General features: G+C 43.5%; 2 protein-coding genes across 4 annotated transcripts; both read left to right on the top strand.

Annotated features, from left to right (window-relative positions):
• The first annotated feature begins 1620 nt into the window (after positions 1-1620).
• tbrg4 (transforming growth factor beta regulator 4) lies at positions 1621-7197 on the top strand. 3 transcript variants are annotated; one of them, XM_068569926.1, is made up of 11 exons: positions 1621-1670; positions 2300-2724; positions 2842-3162; positions 3652-3826; positions 4309-4466; positions 4568-4678; positions 4772-4916; positions 5413-5655; positions 5814-5925; positions 6049-6163; positions 6694-7197. In XM_068569926.1, exons 2-11 carry the CDS (start codon positions 2305-2307, stop codon positions 6793-6795), a joined length of 1902 nt encoding a protein of 633 aa, XP_068426027.1. In that variant the 5' UTR covers positions 1621-1670; positions 2300-2304; the 3' UTR covers positions 6796-7197. The 3 variants fall into 3 exon arrangements, with proteins under 3 accessions (XP_068426027.1, XP_068426028.1, XP_068426029.1); XM_068569927.1 differs by lacking the exon at positions 1621-1670 and adding an exon at positions 1676-1816; XM_068569928.1 differs by lacking the exon at positions 1621-1670 and adding an exon at positions 1835-2134.
• Positions 7198-8684: 1487 nt separating this feature from the next.
• Positions 8685-22203, top strand: nacad (NAC alpha domain containing). Its single transcript, XM_068569466.1, has 10 exons — positions 8685-9056; positions 12556-12839; positions 12956-18332; positions 19333-19596; positions 20122-20213; positions 20692-20760; positions 20877-21023; positions 21101-21235; positions 21378-21500; positions 22057-22203. The coding sequence occupies exons 1-10, from the start codon at positions 8972-8974 to the stop codon at positions 22069-22071; spliced, it is 6591 nt and encodes a 2196-aa protein (XP_068425567.1). The 5' UTR covers positions 8685-8971; the 3' UTR covers positions 22072-22203.
• Positions 22204-22566: the final 363 nt, after the last annotated feature.

The following is a 22566-nucleotide window of genomic DNA, read 5'->3' as shown; positions in this document are numbered from 1 at the left end:
GAAATATACATAACTACGTAATAAGACAAGAGGCCAAACCAGCATATACATTGAGAGACTGACAGGTGGGCCACCAACAGAACAAACCCAATTATAAAAGAAGAGAACATCCGGCAGAAAATAGCCAGTAGTGAATTTAAGAAATAATGTAAAATCGAGAAAATGACCTTAGACATCAGAAAGATTTATTAATCTGCAGTCACATCTGATGCCAATTCCAGCTCATCAGCAGTGCTACAATAGGTAGCATCACCACAGAGGTAAATGTTTGCATGTCAATGGTGTCAGCATGTCCACTGTGGTGTTTTTTTCCTTCACCTCTTCCTGACTAAGTGGCAGAGTAACTGGTTCTGTGTTTACGCTGATGACACGCACTACTTCTGTCCACCACGTTTGATCATTACACTCCTCTCTGCAGTTGTGTGCACCTCATTTATTATTTCGTCTGCAGATTGTAATTGAGAGGGGCGGATGGTTCTACACTTAAATTCAGAGTTATGCTCTCATTGACATTGGAGCCCTGCACCAACCTGTGCCTGGCTAAGGGTCATTATATCAGATGTGCGTCAGCAGTCCTCTCTACAATGCTCTCTAAATATCAAGAACCTCTGTTTAGGAATCATTACACATGTAGAGATTAAAACAGGCACACTATTGTAGATAGATGCAGATAGTGACAGATCTTGTGTAGTAGAGATATCCCACTCAAGACACATACAGTCAACTAAGTGTATAATACGAGAGATTAAGGTAAATAACTCCACAAAATGGGAACACAACGATTTAAAAATGCATTATTTTGAATCCTATAATATTGTACGATACTGTAATGAAGAGTAAGTAAAAATGGAGGTCACCCTGTCCCTTAACTGTTCCTGCCCAGAACATGTTGCATGCTGGGTAAATAGAAGCCAGGTAAGATAAGTTGTGTTTAAGAGGGTCAATATTGTTTCGTACTATAGAGGGACAGTGGCAGTGTAATCAAATCAATGTTATCTGCCTGACTGTATCAGCTCTGGTGAAACATTACTCTGGCTAGAAGTGACAAGGGAGAGAATAGATGAATTTGATGGGATCATCGGGTGACAAAAAAGTAAGTATGTTCCAGTAAAACTTTAAGGTGGCATTTCTTAAGATTTATTTTAGTGCTGCATTGACAAATATTTGTCAATGCAGCACCCAATACAATGTCAAGAAAGCCATAAATAGAGAGAGATTCTTGAGTTGCATTCAGTGAAATGCAAGATCAAGCATTGATGGAGCTTGCCTAAAAAAAAGCGACTAAAAAAAGGTGTAAAAGTCTTGTAAGAATCCCTGAACGTAAAGACTTCTAGTTTGAGTTAGTTAAAGTGCTGTTTGTGTTTAGGATGTAACCTAATATTTTGCTGTTATATTTAGAAATTGTATTAATTGGCCTCAGTCAACAATTTAAGATTACACCAAACTTGCAACACTAGTGTGACAGTAAACTGAGCCTAATGTATTAGAAAATACGCGTTTATTTGTGACTTTGCATAGTCGTTGTGCAAACTACTTGGAAAAGAGACGAACGCTTCGAGCCAATTACAGCTGCGTCACGTGATACCGCCACGCGACGTCATTTTCCTGCGACTACTACGAACTGAAAGCTGCATGTGAACGGCTTTCGCCAAAGTTATCGTTGATTACAGGTAAGTCATGCACCCGTTTGTTAGCTGATGGTGTGAGGAGGGTCTGTCTTTCCTCCGCTTCCGCTAACAACGCTCCGTTTGAGGAGCAGGAGTGAAGCGCTGCCGGTCAGCGGCGTTGCACAGCGGCTCTTCCTTTTCGCGACAAGGTCAGGATTTAACGTTACATGAGAAGCATCCAGTCCCCAGACTGCCGCTTCCGTTCACGTCACATTTTAACGCACGGGATGCATTTTTAATCAAAGTTAGAGCAACAGATGGAACTAATCTACATTGTTGCAAATGTGAACCTCGTGAATGTTAAAGGGTTAACTTACACAACTTCACTCGTTGGTCACGTCACACGCCCCTGTCGCTTAATAACACCAGGATAAGATCGTTTGGGCGACATGAAGGTGGATATTTGACAGTTTTTAATTGTTGCGACATTAAATTCAGCGAATGGACACTGAGCTGTCATTCTTGAGGTAACCCTTTAACCTGGTAACATGTCCATATAACAACACCTGCTGCTTTATTCTCCACTGTTCCATTAGGCTAGTTGTATGATGGTAAAGTCAGCGGCTGAATTTTGAAAAACCCTCTCTCTCTCCATCTCCTTTCCTTCCTGTGGCCACTGTCTTGTCTCTCAGACCCAATGGCCAGCCACCTTTTGGGCAGATGTGCCCGTCTGGTCTGCAGGGCCTCCTCCATGACGCCAGGTGTTGCTGCCCGCCTGCCTCTGCCAGTGGCTGGGCCTGCACAGACGAAGAGGGCTCAGGGCTGGCCACGGGTTACAGAACGCTTAATGTGCGCGGGAATGACAACTAACAAGGAAGACCACTTCCAAACGGTGCCTCCGCGAACCCAGCTGGATGAGATGTTGGAAAAGGCAGAAACGCCAGAGGACATCCTGTTGGCATGGGGCAAACATGGACAGAATGGTAATCAAGCTGCTGATGCCCTGACGAAGTGGACTCTGTTGGTGCTGAAGACGAAGGGCAAGTTTAAGGAACAAGAACCAGAAATAATGAGAGATTCAAGGTTGCTGGATATAATGGCTACAATATCTAGACAGGTGAGAAAGTCGCATACACAGGTGTTATTAGTATGTATTGTAACCAACGTCTTATCCACGCCCTTGTGCTGGTCTGTTAAGATTGAGTACTAATTTCTGTGTGTGGTTTTCTTCCAGATGCCTGCAGTGTGGAATGGCAATCTAGTGTCTGTTCTCCGAGCTTTCTGGATTATTGGTGTTCCCTCCACTGACTTAGTACTCAATTCTGTCCAGACTGAGGTCCTGTGGCGAGTCCGTAGGTTAACTTACAAGCAGTTGAGCTATCTGGCAGATTGGGGAGCAGGCAGGAAAGGACAGCAAGATGTGGCAATAGTGAATGCAGCATTAAAACAGCTGGAACTGCGTTGGACTGAAATTGCTGATGCTAAAACTGTCAGTAAATTGATAGTCAATGGACAACGCATGTCACCTGGCTTGACAGAAAGACTCGAAGACAAGGTATGGAAGTTAAAAACATCTGTCATCATTTTACACAACTTTAATGGCTCAGCGAAACATGTTACCTGTACCTAAAATTCTCTGTATATACCAGACCAGGTCGGTGGGAAACAGCATATTAATTGCCGGCTCTAAAAGCTTGGGAGTATTTTCTCGAGGAGAAGAAACTGGATAGTAGTGTTATAAAGTCATTTAAAGCATATATCACATATGTGTTTATTGGTATAAATGTGCATTTATATAGTAAAGAACATATTAGCATTTACTTCTCTGTCACTAATGAGTATTTCCCGGCTAGAATATATTTAAATTTGGAGTGCCCATTTTGTGAAAACAGTAATCGCTGTCTTGAAAATTAGCAAGTAAAAGAATAGTACGGTTATGAACAACCCTGAGTCTACTCTATACCTATTGGATCATGTGAACGAATGTCAAATAGCCCATAATCTTAAACCATAGTGCATTACTATTTGTCTTCTTTTGTTGCAGGCTTTGGAGCTTGCTGAGGGCTTTTCAGCAGAGGAGATCCGCAAAGTCTGTGTATCTTTGGCAGCTCGTGGCCGCAGATCAGTGCCGCTGCTCAGAGCGTTGTCCTACCACCTTCTCCAGAAGTCATCAGAAGAGTTCACCACTCCACTCATACTTGACATGGCTTTTGCATACGGTAATAACACTGATTGTTACATTTCATAAACACAAAGGAATGCATGAACCTATCTAATATAGTGTATATCCACGTCTTTATTGCCCTATCTGTCAATTTTTGGTTTTCTCTCGTCTTGCTTTCTTTACCTGACACAAAGACATTTTACGGAATAGCTAAAGTCTTACTTTTTTAAATTCAGACAGGCAATAGTGCAGAGAAATGGAAGCTAGTAAGTTTGTGGCTGAAAGCATTCAAGACCATGGATAATGTACTTAAATCTCCCATCATTCAACACTGAACATTAAGCTTTAATGTCAAAACAACTAGTCTGTCAATTATCCAACTTAAATATTCCCCTTCCTATGCTGGACTAGTGGTGAAAATGGCCATCGGTAAACAGCTTAATGTCTGGTGCAAGTCAGAACCGAATAAAGCACTGCATGCTCAGTAACAAATTGTATAATTCTAACAGTACCAACTTTGTCGTTGTCCTCTCATAGGGAAGTTGAATTTCAACCATTCTCAGGTATTTCAGCGAATGGCCTCCGAGTTGTTACCCAGAGTCTCTTTGCTCAGCTCTGCTGATGTCATGCGCTTTGCTAAATCAATGGGCTTCCTTAAGTGGCTTCACGTCCCTCTCTTTGAGGCCTTTGCTGAGGTCAGTAAATAGTTAGTCACACTAACGGTACATTTTGAAAAGTTTTTAAAATTAAAAAATGTTTCCCTCACTGTAATACTCTCTGTGCATTTCTTCACCAGCACTTCACTGTGAACAGTGAGAGTTACAGCATCTTTAGGCTTTGTAATCTGCTCATGACTTTTGCCAGACTGAACTTTCAGCCCAGCAAAAGAGACGAGTTCTTTCGCAAGGTACCAATACTATTAAAGGCTGTTTGTTGACTGCACATGGTTGCTTGTACTTCCCACCTTCAACGTATTCTTTATGTGCCATTTTGTGTCGAGGTTCACTCTGTGCTGGAGACCTCTCTTTCGGACCTGGAGCCCTTCTTGCAGACAGATGTGGTTTGGGCTTTGTGTGTCCTGCAGCAGGCCAAGCCCCACTACCTCATCCCCCTCACACAACAGAGTCACATTACCAAACTGGCAGGTAAGACACAGGGGCTGTGGGCTTTCATTCTTCTTCTGGACTTTTCCTGTTTTTATCATAGTGAATTCAGAAATGTGCAGATATGAATAATACAAAGAAGTTCACTCAAATGACAGCATACAGTCAGCAAAGTAACTGCTCTTTTAAACTAGTCGAGGCTGGTGAAAGTGGTTCAGACACCAGCTAAGAGTTCCCTCATTGAATGTGTGTGTGCATGTATACACACTACATATATGTGTAATGTCTTTTTAATCTCGTATACATGTTATTCTTACTTTACCTTCTGGGAACTGACTGCCGCATTGCCACTCCGGCTCAGTAGATGGCAGTGCTGCACCAATACATTTCTGGCGAGACGGGGACATTAATCCCACCGTCTCGCCGATCCAAAATCACAGCATTGATTACGAAAACATGTTTGAAGTGGTTTTGAAAATAGTTCATGCAAGTGGCCTGACAGGTCTCATTCTATTTCTGGTGTCTTTCTTGTCCGTAGAGGGCAGTCCAGCTCGAGTGGAGAATAATCAGCTGAAGCTTCTCCACGTTGCTGCTACTCTCCACTTAGAGCACCCGGGTTCCTCAGATACTCCGTTCCCCCTGAAGGCCCTGTCTGTACCGCCTAGGAGCTCCCCACTGTCCGCCATGCAGAGCAGTCTGAGAGAGAGTTTAGAGGCTTTGGTTGGTGGGAGGACAGAGGCCCTTCGCACTGGCGTTGACACTGTTTATGGATGGACTATTGGTAAGAGTAGCCTCGTGTACTCTGAGATCACATACATGTCATGCTGTCAGGAACTCTCATTCCTGGAGCTTTACAAGACTTCTACACTGAAAGTAACATTTACCACATTCTCTGCAAAGGTGAAGCTATTTAATAACTGACATCCGTTCTCTAATCAGATGGTGAGCTGGTGGTGGATCGTGACAACACACCAGTTGATCTGTTGATGCTGAAAGCCGCCCACCTTCCCAGTGGGGGAGGAGACCAGGATTTACCTGTAGGGGCAAATCGGTGAGTCACAGAGAAGAATCCTGTGGGTTGCTTTTCTCCCTTTTAAATGTTGCATCTTTTGCTCTCGCTGACTAAAATAAACGTGTTCTTCTCGTTGCTCTATTCGTCTCTCTCTGTTTTTAGGCTTGCTTTCTTAGCTTTGGAGTTTCCGAACTTCGGATCAAAGAGTAAAGACCTCCTGGGACGGTTTGCCATGATGAAGCGACATCTCCAGTTGGGTGGCTTCCTCACAGTGGAGGTAGGGAGAGACAAGTGAAGGGGACAACCCATCTTTGTGGCCATGTTTTAGTTACTAGCTACTTGTTCCTCAGATACATTTTCATTCTACTCTCATAAATTGCAAAATTCATTTCCTAGTGTGTTGTGTTTGCTGTGATAGTGAGACATTTTGCAAAGAACAGAGGCAACTTTGGGAGAGCAGATAGTCAGGTGGGCTTCGCTGCAGTCTGTGGTATAAATAGAGCTACTGCTGCAGCTCTGTCTCATCTAGGCCACTGCAAGCGCTCTCTCTCATCGAGGACGCCCTCCTTAGCCAATAGTAGCATCACTTGCCTCTCAGGCTTGCATTGCTGATTGATTTGTTAACCAGGCAATTGCATATATCTGAGACTAAAACCCAGCAAGGTCCATTACATGTGTCTGTAAATATGTGACTATCAAATGAATCAAACGTGTTCTCTTAAGCGCTCACTGAATAATGACACGGTACTTGCTCAGTAGCTCCTAAAAAGGAACGTTTTCAAATCCATAATCTTTGTCCTCTTTCAGGTGCCATATTATGACTGGCTGGAGCTGAAGACAGATTGGCAGAAGTTGGCGTACCTGAAGGATAAAATGGGGAAGGCCGTGGCGGAGGACACGGCCAAGTGAACCAATCAGTCTGGCAGACGGCCAGATCAGAGCTTTCCCAATCAAGTGGGACCACATTGAATACCCACGCACACCCACGTGCGTTGCAGAAAAGCTCTCTCATATTTTGTCAGAAAAAACAAAACATATTTTAGCTCGGGTTCCCTTGGCAACACGTGGGGCTTTCCCTGTTTCCATGGGGATGGCAAGCAAGGCTTTTGGAGCCAGATCGAGACAGAAATAAATACAAAAGAGAGTCCTTCTGTGGAAATGATATGATCAACGACAGGGTCTTTGCTTCTTCGAGTCACCTGTCAAAACCGAAGCAGCTTTTGTGTCATTTTGGCCAAAGCGTTGGGGTTAATATTGACATGTGACTAGATTGATATAATTTAATAATCTCTGTCAATGTGTGTTAGCTTGTCGTGGAATAAATTGTTTTATTGCCATTTTTTGTATCTGGTGTGGTATTCAGATGGGATGTGCATAATTTCACATGTGGCAGCTAGTGGCACACCTCATACTGGTGCCTGTGATCAGTATTCACAAACACTTATTGATGACAAGTATTTTCCTCCTCGTATGTTGTCATTGTTCAGCACTTCAATTAATATAGTTGTTTTACTGTATTGTTAAAGCCACTCAGTATAGCATGTTTGCATTGTAGATGAGTCCTCCGTTGTATTTAGTGTGGTATTTTATATCTAAATTTAACACTGAATCTATATTTGTCTATTATTGTGTTTAATGTTTGCTAAAGAGCAACATGATTATTATGAATCAACAGCAAGAGTAAAACTCAAAGAAGTTCAACTGAAAGGAAGCCGAAGAATATCACAAACACAGAAAATAAGTTTACAGAAAACAACAGGATAAATGAATGGTTTCTCTGATAACCCTTCACATGATCAGAGGCCATGGGGCCAATGCCTCATTCTTCCAGTATTGAGCTCCTTGGTCGTATTTTCTGTCTGATGGGTTTGCAGAGTCCAGGTGAAGGCCATCTCTTTATTAAGCCAATGAAGCTTACTCAACACATCACACAAACAGTATTTCGATATAAAGCGATCTTGGTAAAGCATTGTTCTACGTTCTTCCTCTGATGCCTGTGAACTGCTGCTGTGCAGGACACAACTGAGATGATAATGTACGAACACCTTTTTCCTTTTTTGTAATCTATCAGCTACTGTGTTTGTTTAGGTCAAGTGGGTTTTCGTCGAGGCTATTAGACATTATCCAGTATGCAGCATTTCTGCTGAGCTGGCGATCTATTATGGGAAGTTTTAGGTTCCCATGGAAACTAACTGCTGATTATTTTGCTCAGCGCTGCCACCCCCTCTCATTCGATCTATATCTACCTTTTTGCCTACAAGAGTTGAGGTAAAACGGAGGCAAACGAGTGAGTGCAGGAAGATGCAGAGCCGACAGATGCTATAACTTCACCTCAGGGTAACTGTTGGGGAGTGAAAGCCACCCGAGCAGGAGGCAGATGGCATAATTAGCAGTATACTTTTAGGTTTCGTTCTGTGTCTTTTGTTTGTCTGTGTTTTCTGTTTCTCTTTCCCAATGTTGGTTTTGTTTTCTTTGAGTCTGCTTTGCTCGATTTCTCCTTTTTCCTCTTGTTTTTGCAGTACTGGTCCTTTCCTTCAAGGTTGAGGGCAGCACTGAGAGAGCAGCGCAAATCTGCTGACATCATCCAAGATCCAGTCGGCTTGGTTTATAGATATAGAAGGGAGAGAAATACAGAGAGGAAGGGTAGGAGGGAGGGAGGGAGGGAGGGAATCAGGATGTGGGCATCAAGAGAGGATACTGCAGCTCCCTCAGAATCTACACACACACACACGAACACACACACATACTGTATATTCAAATGAACTGGATCATGAGGCTTGAAAACACACGCCCACAACAGCAGCATCACTGCTGCACCACAGAGAGAGACCAGCCTATACTCCCATCTCTCACTCTTTCTCTTCTCTTTCTCATTCTGTCTCATACACAAACACACACATACACACACACACACAGACAGACACGTGCTGGAGGGAGGATCTGAGTGTTGGGTCGCTGAGCATTCAGGTCCCCCCCCCTCTCCTCTCTCCGCTTCTTCTTTCTCACTCCCTCTGCCTGTTCACCTTGTCTGTTCCGGCTGTATGGTTTATTGTTGCGTCAGAGCCAAAGAGAGCCAGCGAGAAGCATGCCGGGGGAGAGCTCTCGCAGATCTGTCCCCACCGAAAAACATCCAGAACAGGGAGCTGAGGAGACAGGGCTGCCTGGACCAGGTAGGACATCTGGGGTTGGGGATGGAGAAAGAAGAAGGAGGAAATTAAGCAGGTGGATGCGATCAAAGACATAATAAGAGGAGAGAGGACGGCGTTGAATAGATTCTGGCAGGGGGGTGAAGAGGGAGAGAGTTGGTAGAATAGAAGCATGGCGGATATATAAAGACTACTGGCCTAGTTAAAGTGTAAGAGTCTCTTAGGTAAACAGTATCTGCTTGAAACTACCATGTGGCGTCATATCTGTCTGTCTGTTGACATGTGTAATTTGAGTAAGCTGTGATCCAGTTGCATGTCAGCCTCCTCACTAAACCGCAGGTTGTCTCCCCTCCAGCAGCGAGAAGCAGCCTCCCGAAAGCCTCGAGCCTCCACCCCTATGAACTAACAATCAGTCAACTAAATTAGTAAAGCTGTATGGTTCCTACATCTCCAGCCGCAACATCCCAGTCCCATCTCCCCCCCACACCAAACCCGAGCAGATTTGCTTCTATCCCTCATCCCGCTGCCTCATCTTTAGCCTCGGCGCCACCCCATCTGCATCCACATCCCCAAAGCAAATTTGCGAGCTGTAAGTGTAGAGTAGCTCCTCCCTTCACCCAGCATTAGCAGGAGCATGACACAGCAGCATGCCATGTTCCTGTATTCCTTGTGAACACACAAGCACAAGAGCTTCTGTCACAAAGCTTGTCTTTGAGTGCTCATATTGTCGCTGTATATGTGATGTTGTGAGATAGGAGAGGATGCTGTGTCAGTGCAGATTAGTCATTGGGAGGGTCAATCTTTTTTATTTGTCCCCTTAAAATAATGGTCAGATTGAGAGTGTCGGTTTTGGGACAAAGTCTTGTGATTACTGTGCCTCTTTCAGTTATTGCGCACAATTTAGCTTTCATGAGAACAGTGTCTACTGTTGTAAACGTTTGACAGTTATGATGGATAACCTAAATGGCTGATATGGAAACTCCCTCTGGTAGAGATAGTTTACAATGGTTTGCTATTTTGGAAATGTTCCTGCTTTGACTTCATCATTGCCCTGATCTGTTTTTAGGCTTTGAATTATTTTAAGGTTTCTTGGCCTGGATCTTGGGAGGAGAGAGAATTGTCGGATGCTCTACTTACAACTTGTTCTTTAGGGCACATACTTGATGAAAGAGGAAAGATTAGAGAATTGATGATGACTAAAGAGGTGAGATCTTATGGCGAAAGACAAAGAGGAGCATGTGAGACTATTGGTGTGTCTCTTCTTTAAAGCCAAATCTGAGCAGTAGATATAATCGAGGCACCCCTTTCAGACAGGCCAGCGCTGCAGCCTCTGTGACGCAGCTCTCTGCTCAGTTTGCTGCGGCCTGCTCCTCTTACGGCAACCCGGGTGCTCAATTTCACTGCATCCTCCCAGAGCAGACTTGCAGGCTGGGCCAGGGAGGGGTCAGACGTATACAAATTATTTACAGCATTGTATCTGCAGCTAGGAGAAAGATACTGCCAGTTACAAAATGAAATATAATGTTTTGCTAGCATAAATAATACATGTCACTGGTTCATTTTGCATCCTAGCAAAACAGTAGCTCCAATAGTGTGCAGTCCTACATGTGAGTCCAGCGTCTAGCATACAAGGGAGAGCAACACAGTGTTTCTGAATGTGTTCAATGGTGGTTTTGCTTGATTTTCTATGAATCAGATGGATTAATTATGAGTTGTTGTTCACCTAAACACATGGTCACTGAAACAAGATGCCTTTTCATGGCCATGCGAGAGAGTAAAAAAAAACATGTGTTCTATACCTCTTAATCTTATTAGACCGGTGTACATGGAAGTGTAGAGCAGCAGTTGGCTTTTGTGCATGCTTAACTGTGCATCTTTCTGATTCTTTGTTGCATGACTCAGCTCGCACATAAACACATTGAGAGCTTATTATTGGGCATCGATCAGGCATAGCTGCTAAGTGCTGATGATTGCATCTGATCTGCCATCCACAGGCAGGGCAGGAAAGCAGAGAGGGAGGAGATATACTGTGCAGAGGGAAAAGAACATGGAGGCGAGAGAATGTAGCTAAGACTCATCACCAAAAGTAAAACAAAGCAAAGGCATTATATAATATGTATGTATGTATGTATGTATGTATGTATGTATGTATGTATGTATGTATGTATGTATGTATGTATACATATATTAATGTTTAAAGTAGGGCTGCGGAGAAGATACAAAAATAGTTTCGAGAAGAATTTTGAGAGAGTGAGACAGAGGAAGAGATACAGAACGGGGAGTGAATTAGAATTTGATATGTGTGTGTTTTTGGTTGGCACCGAGCTGAGCCACTTGTGAGTTATAATGGCCAATCAGCATGTGGATTGAGGTCACCGTGGCCATGGCCCAGTTAAAAGAGCAAATTAAGGTTCTGTTTCCTCAATTCGTGAAGTCGAGAAAGTGGCTTAAATGGCACTTGGGCTATTACCGTGAATGTATAGTTTTGTGTTATGGTAATTAATCCAACAAATTAATTGAAGATAAGCAGTGGAATTGAAAAAAAAATAAAGAATGTAGTCTTTGATTCCATCTGTCTCCACAATTGTTTTCCCGTTCTTGCTCATACACAAGAGTCCCTCCACTCACCCCTGACCCCATTTCTGTGATTCATCCTGTCATTTCGTCTCAGTGATCTCTCCACTCCTGATGACAGTTATTGAAGATGATAGCAAGGTCTATAAGGACAAGAGGACAGAGAACATCGTAATTCAATGACGGAGTTCCTTTTGCTTCTGGCTAATTGTGCAACTGTGTATGTTGAGAGAGAGAGAGAGAGAGAGAGAGAGAGAGAGAGAGAGAGAGAGAGAGAGAGAGAGAGAGAGAGAGAGAGAGAGAGAGAGAGAGAGAGAGAGAGAGAGAGAGAGAGAGAGAGAGAGAGAGAGAGAGAGAGAGAGAGAGAGAGAGAGAGAGAGAGAGAGAGAGAGAGAGAGAGAGAGAGAGAGAGAGACTTGGTGATGTAAAGTAGGATACTGATCTGTGTGTAGTGAAGCGTTGTTTTCCACTTCCATGATTTGAGTCCAGCTTGAGTCCAAATAAAAAAGCCAAGTTAATCAGTTTCAAACACTTAAAAACAACAACAACCAAAACAACCTGCTTATAGACTATAATTTCCATCTTGGTGATTGTTTTGCTCTCAAAAGCCATTTCAAGTATAAGGGTAACACACATAAATGGGAGACATTTGGTTAATCTACTGATTGACTTTTTGGTGACATTTGCGGAGCTCTCGCTGTGTGTGGGCGAAAAAAAGTAAAGTTCAGTTGAAGAGATAATAAGTATATTATTCTAGCCTTTCCCATCATTACTTGTATGGTTGTGCTGAGAAAATTCAGTCAACTCGATTGATCACACTTCGTTGTTAATTCACAGTTTAAATGTATCATACATCTGCCAAGTAGATAGTTTCCTTGATTCAAATTGTTGATTCAACTGCTCCGTCCCTTTATTTGAGCAGTTTTGTATTTATTTTTTTGTTTTTCAGACATGACCAGACACCCTTCTATTGACTCCAGCCCGAGTGAGAGTGGCTCCTCTCCAAGTGACAGTGGTTCTAGCCCTTCTCCAAGTACTCCTCAGAAGCTACTCCCAGCATGCACCTCTCCATTTGGACCACGCCTATTTCATGCAACACCTAGCTCCTCTGGTACTCCAAGACCACAACCTGAAGGCTCTGACTATCGCTACAACACAGCCAGACTGTCTGGAAAATTAGGTGGTCATGGACCATGTGGCCGCCATGTCCCTGTTAAGATGGAGAGAATCAAGGTGTGTGTTTTGTGTTTGTGAGCATGTTTACAATTTTACATCAGATATGCTTTTAGACACATTGTATTCTTATACTAATACATCTTTATTATTAATGTATAATGTGTCATTCCCAGGTCCTGACTGGTTCTGAGGTGGAGAGTGACTATCAAGAGCCACAGACCATTGATGCAAGGGTGGTGATGGGTCAAGAGACACTGCTCAAAACAACCGAGATCCAGAAAAGGAAACTCCTGGTTGAGCCAAGTGGTCAGGCTATTCCTTTGCCAGCTCTACCAAGCTTTTCAGGTCTTCAGCCACAAGCAAAAGAGACAGCACTGGAAACCAACAAAGAGAAAAACCAACTTCAAATCCTTCAAAAATCACAGGATGAGCAAAAAGACCCTATGCAGCCCCCATCCACACTCCCTTCCCCTTTTCAGAATCCCCTATTCCCTTCCGCCTCTTCCCAAGAGCCAATTACAACAGATGACAGCTTGAAAGACAAAAAGGAAGAGAGTCAATCCCTTTCTCAAGATGAAGTGCCTTCCCTTTCTTTTTCTGAGCTGGCCTGTCCAGTTGCTTTGTCCTTCTCAGAGCCAGCCTATGCTGTTGACCCACTACGAGTGGGTGTGCCCACATCTCTTGACCCTGACCTATACTATACTGCTCCTTCCACCCCAATCAAGATGGCCTCCCGCTCTTTGCACCTTAAGCATCATTCATATCCAGGTTCTCCAGCCTGCCCACTCTCACCTGGCTCTCCCTCAGACAGTGAGGACCTCTGTTCCCCACTCACCTCACCCTCTGGCTCTTATATCACAGCAGAGGGAGGCAGCTGGACTTCTTCTTACACATCCTCGACCTCGCCCTCCACTTCTCCCAACCTGCTCCTCACAGAAGAATCTCAGGAGGCCCCTGCTTGCTTTGTGGGCTCCTTATCAGAGATTGGAGATGAAGTTGGGGAGGAAAAAGGACGAACAGGTCTAGAGCGGGAGGAGGAAAGAGCAGAAGACTTCGGCCTGTACCGTCCTGAGGATTTTGTCATGAATTCACGGATGGGTATAACAGGGACAGTGATCCTTGAGGAGGAGGAAGCTCTAAAAGAGGAAGAGATCAATATTTCTAGAGAAAGTTGTCGCCCTTGCTGGGTGACTGACGATACGTCCCCTCTAAGGAGCAGTAGCAGCCGTAGCAGTGACTCCCAGGAGGATGGGGGAGAGTCTGAGAGCTCACTCTGCCCACTGGAAGAGGCAAGTGCAGGGAGAGCAGAGTACTCTAGACCCATGCAGACAGGCCTGAAATTGCAACTGGAAGCATGTATATCGGACGAACTCTATGGACAGATGGATGACCTTCCAGAACGACCCTCCACTGCCTTGACTCCTGACACAGAGAGCATGACCATGGCCTCATCTAGCCTTAGTCCTGACTCACCTGTCAGCCCCTTCGATGCCTTCTGTTCTGGAGCCTTTGGTAGGTTTGGCCCCAGTTCTTTCATGTTCTCCCAGGCAGCCTGTGCTGATGATATACCAGATGAAGAAAGAATGATCCCTGCCTCCCTCATCTCCTTTCCGCTACACACCAGCCTTATCTTTAAGGCCGATTCAATGGAAATTACCCTCTTCCCCACAGAGGACGAGAATGATTTAGGAGAAAGTAATGACAGAAATGAAGGACATGATGTCAATGCTTACGCAGCAGGAGAGGACGAGGCAGATGTCGAAGATGAAGATGATGAAGAAGATGATTATGATTATGATGACGAGGGTGAAGACAATGCTAATAGCGCTGCTGGTGGTGATGGCAATGATGCAAATAAGGAAGATGATGACAGTGGTGACCATGATGAGGCAGAGGAGGAAGCTAAGGTAGAAGTGAAAGTGGTAGAAGAGGTGGAAGATGAGGAAGAAAAAGAGCAGGAGGAGGATAAGGGGAAGTGTGATGTCAAAGCAGGGGAGGATCCAACAGAAGAGGACAGCTCAGCATCTTTCCTTCATTCCCTTTCAGAGACATCTATCAATGAGGGGTTGGACGAATCATTCTGTTTCCAAGATGATACAGATGACTCATTAGATTCTGCATCCTATAATGGGGAAGAGGACGAACGTCTATACAGCACTGAGAGGCATGCACAATCACTAGAACCCACACCAATGGATGCACAAACTGAAGTCCAAACAGAACCAGCACAGGGGTCTACCACTGGGACAAGTCAAACGGACCCTTTGCACACACAACTGAGCACAGACAAAGTTGTGGATATAGAACCCAAACCTGTGGATCAAACCACGCCCCTTAAACCGCAGTCCAACCCTGAACTGAAATCTGCTCGTGGAATAGGTCAGACAACACCTTTGCACACAGAAGTGAGCACAGAGAAACCAATGGATCACCATAAATTATCCAGTACTTCAGAAGCAATCTTTTGTCAACCAGAGTCATCCAGCAATCTGGATGAGAGTAGGAGTGAGATGACGTCTTTGTCTGGTTCCTCCATCTCACATGAACAGCCTAAAAAACGGTCTCATTTTAACCTGTCTACCACTCCTGTAGTTGTTCGTGGTCCACCTGTTCTTATGGCTGAGCTCCACACCTCTCCTCCTTCAGAGACAACAGAACTTAGTTCAGTTCCTCAAAAGGAATTGCCGAAGGAAAATCCCCAGATGAAAGATGATGATTTGCAAGAGAGCAATGATTATTCAGGGGAGGAACCCACAGAAGAACCAGAAAGAGACTCTTTCAAATTGCTCATCAAGCCTCGTCATTATCAGGCAGAAAGCCACAGGGCTGTAGGGGCAAGTAGAGTTGTACTTTCAAAGTCTTTCTCCAATAAATCAGATGTGCCTGTAGGGGCTAAGGCAATATGTAGGACCAGTATTCACAGGGAGTCTGAAATTGAGCTTGACCAGAGGAATGGGAATGCGTCAGCTGAGTCTATGAATGTGGGGTGTCAAAGCATTGACTCTGCCACCAACGACTTAAATAAAGGTGTTCTTCTTCTCTCCTGCCCAAAAGACCCTAGTCCCAACCCCAGTAATATCCCTGTTTCTGCTTCTGCAGAGGTCATCTCAGAAATTGCTGACAATCTGGCCCTGGCCCCTGGTGACTCTGCTCAGGAGAACCTGAGAGAAAATACTCTGAGTACAGATGAGGGCGTGCTGGCAGCTGTTGGATCCCCACACTCACCCCTTGCCATCTCACCCAAAAGGGAAAACTCAGAAACAGACAGCATGGGTGGGAGCAGGGAGATGCGTCCTGGAGCTGGGGCATGGTGCCATGACAGGATGGGGCTTGGGTTCAGTTTAGGATTAGGATCAGGGGCTGAGTTTGCTGTCTGGGGAGCAGGGGAGTCTCTCTCCCTGTCTCTGGGGAAGAGGTATGAGTTAGAGGCAGAGGGTCTGCTCATGTGTGACACAGAGGGCCAAAGTACACAGATGGCAGTGGTTCCCAACATGAGCAGTGAAGTGTGCGAAAATTATGACAATGTCCTGCGTTCTGTTCTGGATGAAGAAGACAACAACAGTCTTTGTGGAAAGCGGGACCGGATGGCGGATGAAGAATTGGTTGGAGAGGGAGCTCCTGAGTCCAACTTGGCTTGCTGGAAGTCCATTGAAGAGATCTCAGAAGCAGGCGGAGGGGAGGATGGAAGCTCTAGATTCCCAGAGGATGATGTCAGTAATCTAAATCCGGACAATGATGGAGATAACACTCACACACAAACACAAAACACTTGGCAGAACTCTAACAATAACAATGACTCTGCTTTTGACTCCTTGGAAGTAGCCATGTGTGGAAGTCTGAATGCTCTATCAGAGGAAGTGAGACCCCAGAGTGTGAGTTTTTGTGTTAGAGATTCTGTGTCTAATATTCCACTTGAGGAGATGCCACTTCAGTTTTCTGACACAATTCCTGATGAAGGGAAACAAAAAGACAGATCCATATACCAGATATATGACACAACACAGGCACCATCCTCAAAGGAAGGTGCCTGTAGCATCTCAGTGCCATCGGTTAAAACTCACCTGGACAAAGCTGTAACAAACCAGAATCTCAGTTCACCAGATAAAGCAAGATCCAGATATCACACTAGTCTAGAGTGTCAGACAATCACTCCAGAGAGTAATACAGCATTTTCTTTGCTACACGGATCCTTTGGTTCTTTTACTCCTAAATGTAAATCTAATGAATCCAGACCAAGTAGAGCTTGTCAAGACAAGATGGAAAATACCGGTTCTCAGTTAGAACCTGAGATGGCGGAGCCTCAGACTGAACGCCAAAGAAAGGATGATCATGTGACTGACAGACTTGTCGATGAACCAAAGACTAAAGATGCCTTTAGAGGAAAGCAGTGTGTTGTAAGTAACTCAGGGGAAGATGATGAGGAAGAAAAAATGGAAGAGAAAGCAAAAAAGAGAGGTGTGGATAAAGATAAAAAGAACAAAAAAGAAAGGAAAACCTCTCCTGCACAGAATGGCCAAGAGCACTTTGAGTGTCACATCCCTCAAGGGGAACTTTGCACAGATAAACCAATTGCTGCTAAGAAAGTAAGGAGAGGGAAGCAGAACAAACACAGGGCATCCCAGACATGCAGTCATACTGACTGTAGCCCTGAAACGGTTGATGATCCAAAGAAACCTTCTGTTGTGTTAAATCCCACAGCCGATGGATGGACAAAAGGTGTCACAGAAAAATGTAAAACGAAGACAACTAGAAAGGCAAACAACAAAGCGTCATCGTCATACTATGAACAGAGGACAGATAAGGCTACATTTCGTTCAAAGATGCAGGGGGATAACAGTCCCAGTCCTGATGTCAAGAATCCCAACCATGGATTCTGCAATTCTACCACACATACACCAGACAACCTCAATGTTGTGTTGGCAATGAATCAAGAATTACATCAGAAACCGGAAGTGCTTGATAACAGACCACTATCTGACAGTCAGAGAGGAATTGCAGTGGATATTAATGATAACAACATAGATACTGGCCCCAGCCCATCCTCCCATGATACTACAGCATACTCTTTGACTCCACTGTCTTCCTCGCCACCTCCAATTTCCTCCTCCTCTCCTCTACCATGTGCCTCAACAGAGCCAGATGATGATCTTCCCACACCTGTGCAGGAATCCCAACCTGTCCTCTCAGCCCAGCAACAGCCCTCTCTGTGTGTGTCCCACACCCCCGCTACACTTTCCTCTACCTCCTCCACATCACAAAAAGCCCCTGATTCCCAATTTCCTCCTAACATGAACCTCCAAGAGATGAGTGTTATTTTTTCTGCATCAACTACATCTACCACAAGTGTCTCTTCGCCCTCATTTTCCACTGCCACGTTGTTAAGCCTGTCCCAGCCTACCCAGGAGTCAACTTCACCCGTGCCTGGAACTCTACATTCAGCATGTTTTCCAGACTCTATTTCCCGTCCCCAGTCGCGACCTAATCTCAACATTCAGCCTCACAAACAAATAAAGCAAGGTTGCACAAGGAGCATACAAGACAGGTGCAGAGGTGAGTATAGAAATGATGGCTTGTGGTGGTGTAACGGATCATAGAGCAGATATAAGTTTTAGAGATCCATGATCACTTCTTTTTTTCTTGCCGATACTAATTGTTGATCAATGCCAATCCATATTGGCCGATACAGATCCCTTTGTTGTTGAATTAAAGCTGGTCTACAAGGCTCCAAACTATAAAATCGTAGCATCATTTGATGGTTCATCATCGTGAACCATCAAAAACCAGAAATATTCTTATTTTACTTTATTACAGTAATTGTGTGATTTCTTCATAAAAAACACAATTCAAATGATAAGGAAATGAAAGATTGTATTTTTATGAGGACTCAATCTTGATATTAGTTCAATGATGTATTATACGCTGCTTATAGATAATGTAAACAGCTCATAATAATAATCTCTCATATCCAAAAATCAAAAATACATTTAAAAAAATTACGTATGATCACATCATGATATTGTTGATTCACCTTTGCTCAATGCTCATTTTCATGCTACAACAACTTTAACACAGATTAGTTGGTTGCAATGTAATATTAGCAGAGATCAGTGTTTAGAGTAAACTGAATGCTGATGTAATGATCGCATATTTTAATGAATATGGGCAAATAATGATTGTCAGTAAAACATTATTGCACACTATGACGATTAACTGTGAACTGTGTCATTAATCCGCGGTTCACATGCTTGAGGGGACAGGTCAAGGGTCAACAATAGTCCGTTACACTATCAATGGAATGTTAGATTTAACGCACATTACAATACACATTGAGGAGTGGCTTATCCTTTTTGTTACAGTCTGTTCTGCCGACAGTGCTTTGCAAGTTGAGATTGTAATCAGAAAGGAACATGGCCATTATATTCCCCTGGTCTTGGGTTTTAAGCAAAACAATTTATTAAAAGAAGAACAATATCAAGAACCGACGAAGTTTGTTCAAGTAAAATTTGTAATTCCTAATGCAAATATGATCGATGAATTTGTGCTCTGAAAGGTCCCAGTTTGGCTGAGGAAGAGACAGACAGTGATGATGATGTTGATGATGATGATGAAGGACTGCTTCGAAGTGGCCACAGATCCCAGGCCAGAGGAGTGGCAGGAAACAGAAATGGAGCCATGCAGAGAGAGTCTGGTCCATCTAATCAGCGTGAAATACAACCTTTCTCTGCTCACCAAATGTCCAACAGACAGTCGGGCTGTCCAATCAACCACAGCCACAAGATTGCAGAAGAGATCGACCTTTCCTTCAAAAACAACTGTGAGTTGTTTCTGACCTTATATTGGAAATAAGATTCATTATCAGGAATTATTTTCACTCAAAATGTTCCGTCACTCTCTCTGTTTGTACAATAGTAAACCCACAGCTGCTGTTATTTGCTACATTTACATGTTTTTTGATATAATTTGACAACATGTGACAGAATAACTAAAAGTGTCACGACAGACGATATCACAAGAGACGTACATTCTCTGCATTATATAGTTCCCTGATTGAATTATGAAGGTAATGTGCCCTGTTATTGCCAATAATACATTGCAAATAAAATTTAAACAATCACATAGTATGGAGATACCATATGATTACATATATTTTTTGTGAGGTGATTTAATTCCATGGTGTTGATTTGATGAGCTTTTGGATTTTTTTCACTGCATGCTTTTCCTCAGCATTGCGCTAATGCCCTCATGACTTTTACTATGGTGATTAGTTTCTATGGCAATAAGGACAAGATGCTCTTCACTTACATGTACGGGAATGTGTGTTGAATATGTGCTTGTGTAGGTTCCATATTGGCTTCCTGTAATGAGTCTGAGAGTGAGGGGTCGGTGCCTGAGCTAGAGGAGCCAGAGCCACTGAGACCATCAGAGCCCCAGGTGAGTCTGCTCACACTGCTTTTCCTAAACTGAGGTACCCATATCCTGTTATAGCACCAGGTGTTACTCCACCTAGAGCACATACGGCTTTATAATGTGTGATATTGGGACTACATTGAGATTATGTTGAAAAATATAACTTTTTTTCAGATTCCAACGTCGATGTTTTGTCATCAGTGGAGACTGTTTGCTTACACACTGACAGTCTGACTAGTACAAAGAGTGTTATGGGGAGATCTTACTGCGGCTTGGTATATGGGGAATTTTAGTGGATACTTTTGAATTTTTGTTCCTAGAAACATAAAATGCATCGCTTCCTGTGTGTGCAAGAGGAAACAGAAATGTCTGATATCAGCGAAAAAACGCTGTGAAATCCAAACTGGGTATAGAATGAGTCACATTTGGTGATATTAGCAGAATGGACAAAAATGAAAAAGATTATTGCACTACAGTAACTCATATTTGTTTTTTCTTTCAGTCCATCTCCTTTACAGATGACGGGCTAAACAGACCAAAACAGAGTCGCAGTGAGAAGAAGGCCCGCAAGGTGAGACTACTGGCTGAATAAATCAAATGGACTGTAAATTACACCAATTTTTATTTTGTATTATTTTTCCTTTATTACTGACCATCTCTGAACCTCCCACTGTATGTGCTGTGTAGGCCATGTCTAAACTTGGTCTGAAGCCGGTCCATGGTGTGACCAGAATCACCATTAGGAAGTCCAAGAGTATCTTGTTTGTCATCAGCAGACCAGATGTGTTCAAAAGCCCTGCATCAGACATTTACATAGTCTTTGGAGAGGCAAAGGTAAGCCTTTCTTTCTTAGTTATTCAAGTAGTCGCCAAATGCATTGTTTTGCCTCTCAACCTCTCCTCCCCTGTCAGATCGAGGACCTTTCTCAGCAGGCTCACAAAGCGGCTGCAGAGAAATTCAAGGTGCCTGTGACCTCTTCTCCATTGGCCCCACCTGTTCCACCCAGCCTCACCATCAAGGAAGAGAGTGAAGAGGAGGAAGAAGAGGTAATTATTGTCTCAACTATTGTTATTAACTACCTATCACACTAATGTCAGTGCTGTAGGTTAGAGCGTTCTGTAAAATGTTTTATTCTGTTGCTAACTATATGTAAATATCTCTTGTTTTCCCTTTGTTTCTATACATCAGGTGGACGAGGGAGGTCTCGAGCAGAGGGATATTGAGCTGGTGATGGCTCAGGCCAATGTGTCACGAGCCAAGGCCGTCCGAGCACTGAAACACAACAAGAATGACATTGTGAATGCTATCATGGTGAGGAGGAAGGAGGGGGAAGGAGGTAGTGAGAGAGCAAGAGGGTAGAGGGAGGGCAGATGGCGAACAAAATAATGAGTCATCGCCAGTGGGCGGGGAGATAGAGGGGGAGGGGTGGTAAAAGAGAGAGGACAAATGACAAGTCGAGATTCTCCCCAGTAACTGAGCAACCTTTACAGATCTGTGGGTCATCAGTGCAATTTGATGGCCACCAGGTGGCAGCAACAACCCACACTGAGTTGTTTAGTGACGCAGTGGATTTTGTTGATGTGGTGCAAAGCAAGATGGAGCTACCTCTAGATCAATAACAAAAGTTGGCTGTGTTAAAACAGTCAATTTATTTATTTTGCGTGACATCTAGAGTGACTTGTCTTTATTTAAAATCATGGTAAGACTGTTTTGTATTAATGAAGGCAATTCAGTTGTAATATTTTTGTTTTCAACTGAATTTGATCTACTCATAATAACAATTTTCACTGTTTAATTGTACCATTAATCTTTGTATCTCTTTTCTCTCTCTCTCCCTCTCTTTTCTCTCCATCACTCTTCCATTTAGGAGCTGACTATGTGAGTGGTGAGGACGATTTCACTCCTGCTCCCCTCCTCCAGCCTATAAAGCCTATACGCCACTGACTCTTCTGTATCGCTGCTACTGTATGTTGCATCCCCAATATCTGCTAAATAAAGTCTGTTCCAACGTGGACTGTGACTGCGTTATAACATTGATTTTTCTAAGAGATTTCAGATGGTTCAGTGATACTTGTTTTAATATTACAATACTTCAAATTCACCTCAGATTGAAACTTGCCATCACTCAAATTAAGGAACAACATAGTTGGATAAAAAGTCAGGTTTTTTTATGCAAATTTACAGAGTTAATAGGCCTTTTTTAATGAGCAAATAAAAAACTTATTTTTAATCCACACCTTCACCAGGTGGTTATCTTTATGGTCTAAATAGTCTTTTAATGTGGAAGGCTGTTTTTGTGGCAGATGGCAAACTGCGTGGAATAGGGGAAAACATTATTTCCGGTAATGTCTTTTTAAACGAAAAGTTGCAGGCATGC

The sequence above is a fragment of the Clinocottus analis genome, unplaced genomic scaffold (assembly GCF_023055335.1).
Source record: "Clinocottus analis isolate CAN_PGR_092001 unplaced genomic scaffold, fCliAna1.0.p SCAF_9, whole genome shotgun sequence".
Classification (NCBI taxonomy): Eukaryota; Metazoa; Chordata; class Actinopteri; order Perciformes; family Cottidae; genus Clinocottus; species Clinocottus analis.
The sequence above is the reverse complement of the archived record's forward strand: the minus strand, read 5'-3'. Positions and strand labels throughout refer to the sequence as shown.

What these genes read in the sequence shown, in the direction of transcription:
- tbrg4 (XM_068569926.1), top strand. Translation starts at nt 2,305, where the DNA reads ATGGCCAGCCACCTTTTGGGCAGATGTGCCCGTCTGGTCTGCAGGGCC. An exon ending in TGACATGGCTTTTGCATACG is followed by an intron (nt 3,827 to 4,308) that starts GTAATAACACTG and finishes GTCCTCTCATAG; the next exon opens with GGAAGTTGAATTTCAACCAT. An exon ending in TCTTTGAGGCCTTTGCTGAG is followed by an intron (nt 4,467 to 4,567) that starts GTCAGTAAATAG and finishes TTTCTTCACCAG; the next exon opens with CACTTCACTGTGAACAGTGA.
- nacad (XM_068569466.1), top strand. Translation starts at nt 8,972, where the DNA reads ATGCCGGGGGAGAGCTCTCGCAGATCTGTCCCCACCGAAAAACATCCA. An exon ending in TTAAGATGGAGAGAATCAAG is followed by an intron (nt 12,840 to 12,955) that starts GTGTGTGTTTTG and finishes TGTCATTCCCAG; the next exon opens with GTCCTGACTGGTTCTGAGGT. An exon ending in CCTTTCCTTCAAAAACAACT is followed by an intron (nt 19,597 to 20,121) that starts GTGAGTTGTTTC and finishes GTGCTTGTGTAG; the next exon opens with GTTCCATATTGGCTTCCTGT.